The sequence below is a fragment of the Rhinopithecus bieti genome, unplaced genomic scaffold (genome assembly GCF_001698545.2).
Source record: "Rhinopithecus bieti isolate Rb0 unplaced genomic scaffold, ASM169854v2 scaffold_47707, whole genome shotgun sequence".
NCBI lineage: Eukaryota > Metazoa > Chordata > Mammalia > Primates > Cercopithecidae > Rhinopithecus > Rhinopithecus bieti.
The window spans coordinates 851,054-857,711 of record NW_016819117.1 but is presented as its reverse complement, the minus strand read 5'-3'; the positions used below and the strand labels follow the sequence as shown (position 1 = coordinate 857,711).

At 53.1% G+C, this 6,658-nt stretch overlaps 1 protein-coding gene across 1 annotated transcript in view; it reads left to right on the top strand.

Moving 5' to 3' along the window:
- Positions 1-10: 10 nt before the first annotated feature.
- The window catches only part of UNKL (unk like zinc finger), a gene marked incomplete at its 5' end in the record, with an annotated part of 53,069 nt that continues 46,421 nt past the window's right edge, over positions 11-6,658 (top strand). The window contains 2 exons of the mRNA XM_017858288.1: positions 11-99; positions 648-857. Coding sequence (XP_017713777.1) covers positions 11-99; positions 648-857 — 299 coding nt within the window. The remainder of the gene's footprint in view (positions 100-647; positions 858-6,658) is intronic.

The following is a 6,658-nucleotide window of genomic DNA, read 5'->3' as shown; positions in this document are numbered from 1 at the left end:
CCCGCCTTTTTTTTACCTGAAAATCCCGTCGGTTTCAAAAGGTGCGGCGCCGGCGCTGAGCGGGTCCCCCCCGCAGACTGAGAAGCCGACCCACTACAGGTCAGCGCCCGTCCGGCCTGCGGCCCCCCCGCCCGCGCCCGGTACAGCTCGGAGCCTCCCGCCGGGGCTCGCGCCGCCTCCGCCTCCCCTTCGCCGTCCCGGCGCCCCCTGACCTCCGCGCCGCGCCTGGTCTGGGGGAGCCACGACCCTCTGCGCTCGGCGGCCTCCGCCTGAGGTCGGAGCGCGGCGCCAGGGTTTGGGACGGCACCTGGTTCCGGGGTCCACGCGCCTCTGGGAGGGAGGAACGCCCCGGGGCTAGGGGCTGCGCCTGGGCTCGGGGACCGGGACCCTCTGCTCTGGCTGCTGACCCTGAGGTCACAGCGGGTCGCCCAGGTTCCGAGGTGGCGTTTGGGCTTGGGGACCAGGGTCAGCGCCTGGGCTTCGAGGTCGGATGAGGGTCGTATCTGGAGTCGGGATGGGGGTGGACGCAACGCCCGGGACCCGCCAGGAATCTGAGTGCGGGTCGACCCTGGGGTTGGAGCGCCTGAGGCTGGTGAGCCCCTGGAGGTGCTGCTGGAAGCGAGCTGCGGCGCTGTCTGTGTTTGTAGGTACCTGAAGGAGTTCAGGACGGAGCAGTGCCCCCTGTTTTCACAGCACAAGTGTGCGCAGCACCGACCGTTCACCTGCTTCCACTGGCACTTCCTCAACCAGCGGCGCCGCAGGCCCCTCCGCAGGCGCGACGGCACCTTCAACTACAGCCCCGACGTGTACTGCTCCAAGTACAACGAAGCCACCGGCGTGTGCCCCGACGGCGACGAGTAAGCGGCCGCGAGGGGGCGCCGCTGCCCGGGGGGAGGTGGGGGCCTCCGCCCAGGGACTCGGCCTGGACCCTCAGCGGACGCCTTGGTGTCCATACCTGGTCTCTGTCGAGGGAGTCGTAATTAGATGCTGAAGTTTTCTAGTGACCAGGGATGCTGGGGAAGCGTTGCCTATTCTCAGGCCAGTTCCGGAGGGATTGTCTGTGTTTTAGGGGTAACACTTGTGTGACTCAAACCAATTTTGCTTCACCTCCCACTTTTTTTTGTTTATTTGTTTTTTGCATTTTGAGACGGAGTTTCGCTCTTGTTGCCCAGGCTGGAGTGCAATGGCATGATCTCGGTTCACTGCAGCCTCCACCTCCCGGGTTCAAGTGATTCTCCTGCCTCAGCCTCCCGAGTAGCTGGGATTATAGGCGTGTGCCACCATGCCCAGCTGATAGAGTTAAATAATTTTACTCTATGTTTAGTAGAGACAGGGTTTCTCTATTTTGGTTAGGCGGGTTTCGAACTCCCAACCTCAGGTGATCTACCCGCGTCGGCCTCCCAAAGTGCTGGGGTGACAGGCATGAGCCACCGTGCCTGGCCCCACTTTTTTTTTTTTTTTGAGACAGGATTTTGCTCTGTCAATGGGGCTGGAGTGCCATGATGGGACATGGCTCACTGCAGCCACCAACTCCTAGGCTCAAGTGATCTTCCCTCCTCAGCCTCCCAAGTAGCTGGGACTGTAGGCTCATGCCATGCCAGCTAATTTTTGCATAGTTTTTGTAGGGATGGGGTCTCACTACATTACCCAGGGTGGTCTTGAACTTCTGGGCTCAAGTGATCCTCCTGCCTCAGCCTCCCAAAGTGCTGGGATTCCAGGTGTGAGCCACTGTGCCTAGCTGTTTCCCACTCTTGATTTGACACAGTTCCTGCATCAGAAACAACCTTTGGCCAAGTGCATTGTTTTGTGTTTCTGTAGAGATGGGATTCTTGCTGTAGCCTGGTCTGGTCTGAGTCTCCTGGGCACAGTGATCCTCCCTCCTTGGCCTCCCAAAGTCCTGGGATTCCAGGCATGATCCACTGCGCCTGGCCAGGTTTTGGAGCATTTTGTAGCGGACGGTTGCTTTCCACGCAGAGAGCTTGTTAGAATATTCACACTGTAGGCTGGGCGCGGTGGCTCAAGCCTGTAATCCCAGCACTTTGGGAGGCCGAGACGGGCGGATCACGAGGTCAGGAGATCGAGACCATCCTGGCTAACATGGTGAAACCCCGTCTCTACTAAAAAAAATACAAAAAACTAGCCGGGTGACGTGGCGGGCGCCTGTAGTCCCAGCTACTCAGGAGGCTGAGGCAGGAGAATGGCCTAAACCCGGGAGGCGGAGCTTGCGGTGAGCTGAGATCCGGCCACTGCACTCCAGCCTGGGCGGCAGAGCGAGACTCCGTCTAAAAAAAAAAAAAAAAAAGAATATTCACACTGTAGAATATATGTGGGATGTTTCCTTTCTTGATGTTTACATATTTATTTTAATTTTTAAGAAGATAGTAAAGTTTTTATGTGCAGGCTCATTTATGTAGCATTGAGATTGAATCTTGCTCTGTCACCCAGGTTGGAGTGCAGTGGCACGATCTTTGCTCACTGCAACCTCTACCTTCCAGGTTCAAGTGACCTGCCTCAGCCTCCTGAATAGCTGGGATTACAGGCACCCACCACCACGCCTGGCTAATTTTTTTTTTTTTAATAGAGATGGGGTTTCGCCATGCTGGCCAGGCTGGTCTCGAACTCCTGACCTCAGGTGATTCTCCCTCCTTGGCCTCTTAAAGTGCTGGGATTACAGGTGTGAGCCACCATGCCTGGCCCCTGTGTAGCACTTTTAAAGTTAAGAAATCAAGGTTTTGTTTTGTTTTTTTTCTTTTTTTACAAGTTTCCTAATAGTGTTATGAACAGATGTCTTTATTTTGAAGTCTGTAAAATGGGAAAACAGGGAAAATACAAGTCAGATTGTATATTCACAGACCGGTGGGAGGTGCTGTCAGGTTCTACTTGCTTCCTGAGGGCTGCTGGCAGAGGGTGGAGGGTGGACGGTGGTCCATTCCTGCCTAGGAGTGAGATGGCGGCAGCTGCAGTCTTGAAGTCTCCATGCTCTGATCCCAGGGACCTTCCCGTTGGAGGCTGCTTTCAGTGTGGAGACCCGTGTGAAGTCTGTTTTCCTTTATTTTTTCAATAGTGCTTAGCCCAGGGAATAAATTTTTCTAATTTTTTTTTAGGGATGCTAGAAACTTTAAATACTGAAATGTTTTTAATTGCACATTAAATAGTGTTTGTTTTGTTTTTGTTTTGAGATGACGTCTCTGTCACGCAGGCGCCATCTCGGCTCACTGCAACCTCCACCTCCCAGGTTGAAGCGATTTTCCTGCCTCAGCCTCCCGAGTAGCTGGGATGACAGGCATGTGCCACCATGCCCAGCTGATTTTTGTATTTTTAGTAGAGACTGGGTTTCTCCATGTTGGTCAGGCTGGTCTTGAACTTCTGATCTCATGATCTGCCCACCTTGGTCTCCCAAAGTGCTGGGATTACAGGCGTGAGCCATTGTGCCCAGCTGTTTTTGTTTTTTGAGACAGGGTCTTGCTCTCTTCCTGGGCTGGAGAGCAAGGGCACTAACACGGCTCACTGCAGCTTGAACCTCCAGGGCTCAAACAATCTTCCTGCCTCAGCCTCCTGAGCCGCTGGGGCCACAGGAGTGCTCTGTCACTCCTGGCTAATTTATTATTACTATTTTTTTTGAGACCAAGTCTCACTCTGGTTGCCCGGGCTGGAGTGCAGTGGTATGATCTCAGCTCACTGCAGCCTCTACCTCCTGGGCTCAGGTGATTCTCCCTCTTCAGCCTCTGGAGTAGCTGGGACTACAGACTCTCTACACCATGCCCGGCTAATTTTTTTGTATTTTTTTTTTTTTTTTTTTGAGACGGAGTCTCGCTCTGTCACCCGGGGTGGAGTGCTGTGACCAGATCTCAGCTCACTGCAAGCTCCGCCTCCCGGGTTCACGCCATTCTGCCTCAGCCTCCCGGGTAGCTGGGACTACAGGCGCCGCTACCTCGCCCGGCTAGTTTTTTGTATTTTTAGTAGAGACGGGGTTTCACCGTGTTAGCCAGGATGGTCTCGATCTCCTGACCTCGTGATCCGCCCGTCTCGGCCTCCCAAAGTGCTGGATTATAGGCTTGAGCTACCGCGCCCGGCCATTTTTTTGTATTTTTAGTAGAGATGGGGTTTTGTTACGTTGTCCAGGCTGGTCTCAATCTCAAACTCCTGGACTCAAGTGATCCTCCCACCACAGCCTCCCAGAGTGCTAGGATTATAGGTGTGAGCCACCACACACCTTGGCTCACTCTTTATTTTTTTTGTAAAGATGGAGTCTCACTGTGTTGCCCAGCCTCAGGCGACCCTCCCACCTTGGCCTCTCCAAAGTGCAGGGATTATAGGTGCAAACCACCACACCCGGCCATGTTGTTAAGGCAGGTTGGTGCCTCAACTTGAAGTAATGTAGCCAGCCCGTTTTGGTGAGGATGATGATGTACTTCTAGGCGTTCTGAAAGTGCATAATTGAATTGCTTTTTGAGCCACTGTTTACTGCAAATGGGGCTTTCAAAGGCAGGTATTTGTCTAGTTGATGTCTGGGCTCAGCCCCTAATTTCCCTTGGTCAAGCCCCTTATCTGCCCAGATCTGGGATCCTGAGTTGTGAGTGGGGCCAGTGCTGCCTAACTCTAGTGTGGGGGTCCCAGAAGTGTGAATATGAGCACCCAGCCTGTCTGACCCCACTCCAGTGTTGAATACGGGTCACTGATTGGCAGTGCTCTGTTGCCCAGGCTGGAGTGCAATGGTGCGATCTCAGCTTACTGCAACCTCCACCTCCCAGGTTCAAGCGATTATCCTGCCTCAGCCTCCTGAGTAGCTGGGATTACAGGCATGCACCACCACGCCTGGCTAATTTTGTGTTTTTAGTAGAGACCGGGTTTCTCCATGTTGGTCAGGCTGGTCTTGAGTTCCCGACCTCAGGTGATCCGCCCGCCTCATCCTCCCAAAGTGCTGGGATTACAGGTGTGGGCCACTGCACCTGGACAGGTGATGCTTTTGATGCATAAGGAGAAAGCATCTTTTTCTCTCTCTTTTTTTTTTTTTTTTTTTTTCTTTTGAGACAGGGTCTTGCTCTGTCACCCAGGCTGGAGTGCAGTGGTGCCATCACAACTCACTGCAGCCTCGACCCCCTGGGCTTAAGCAGTCCTCTCACTTTAGCCTGCCAAAGTGCTGGGATTACACGTGTGCAGCCCTGCACCTGGTGAGAAAGCATCTTTTCATAACTGTTTCTTTTTTTGGAGATGGAGTCTCCCTCTCACTCTGTCTCCTAGACTGGAGTGCAGTGGCGCAATCTTGGCTCACTGTATCCTTTGCCTCGTGGGTTCAAGCAGTTATTCTGCCTAAGCCTACTGAGTAGTTGGGATTACAGGCGTGTGTCACCATGCCTGGCTAATTTTTGTATTTTTAGTAGAGATGGGTTTCGCCATGTTGGCCAGGCTGGTCTTGAACTCCTCACCTCAGGTGATCCACTAGCCTCGGCCTCCAAAAGTGCTGGGATGACATGCAGGAGCCACCATGAGCCCCTGCGCCCGGCCTCATAACTGCTTTGGTTCCGGAGTCTGGAAGTCCTGGTGTGGACTCAGCCCCACTGCTAGGCACAGGGTGGTGTCCAGTCCTTACAGGGATGGACAGTGCTGTGATAAGCGCCTACCTCGAGGTGGTCACTTCAAGCCGTGCTCAAGTAGCTGTTTCATAATGTGATTTTTCATTACACAGATATTAGCCTGCTGTCTGAATGGCTTACAGTTTATAATTGAGGGTGGTAAGTGGGGCTAAGATGCCTGTTTGGTGTTTTGTTTTGGATGCTTCCTGGGTACATCCACACATAATAAGGAAATTTCCTTATTTTATTTAATATTTTGTTTGTAGCATGTGAATGACTTGCTTCGGCCGGCCCTTTCAGAGGTGTCTGACAGGCTGCCTCCCCTGGGAATCTCCTCCATAATTACCCTTCGTTCCACGGGAGCGGGACTTTCTTATCACTGCACACAGGGTAGCCATTTTGTCCCACTGAAGTGCCCGCTCTGGTTCTCATTGAGGGTTGCCTCGGAATTTGTAAATAGATGAGCGTTCAGAATAAGGACAGGACCTTCCCTCCCTCCCTTCCTCCCTCCTTTCTTTTGTTTTCTTTTCTTTTCTTTTCTTTTCTTTTCTTTTCTTTTCTTTTCTCTTTTCTTTCCTTCCTTCCTTTCTTTCTTTCTCTCTCTCTCTCTCTCTCTCTCTCCCCCCCCCTCTCTCTCTTTTCTTTCTTTCTTTCTTTCTCTTTCTTTCTTTCTTTTCTGATGGAGTCTCGCTCTGTCGCCCAGGCTGGAGTGCAGTGATGTGATCTCGGCTCACTGCAAGCTCTGCCTCCCAAGCTCACACCATTCTCCTGCCTCAGCCTCCCGAGTAGCTGGGACTACAGGCACCTGCCACCAGCCAGGGCCTTCCTTTTCTTTAGTTCATTGGTTTTTGAAATTTCTATTTTGGCCGGACGGGGTGGCTCACGCCTGTAATCCCAGCACTTTGGGAGGCCGAGGTGGGTGGATCACGAGGTCAGATCGAGACCATCCTGGTTAACACGGTGAAACCCCGTCTCCACTAAAAATACAAAAAACTAGCCTGGCGTGGTGGCGGGCGCCTGTAGTCCCAGCTACTCGGGAGGCTGAGGCAGGAGAATGGCGTGAACCCGGGAGGCGGAGCTTGCAG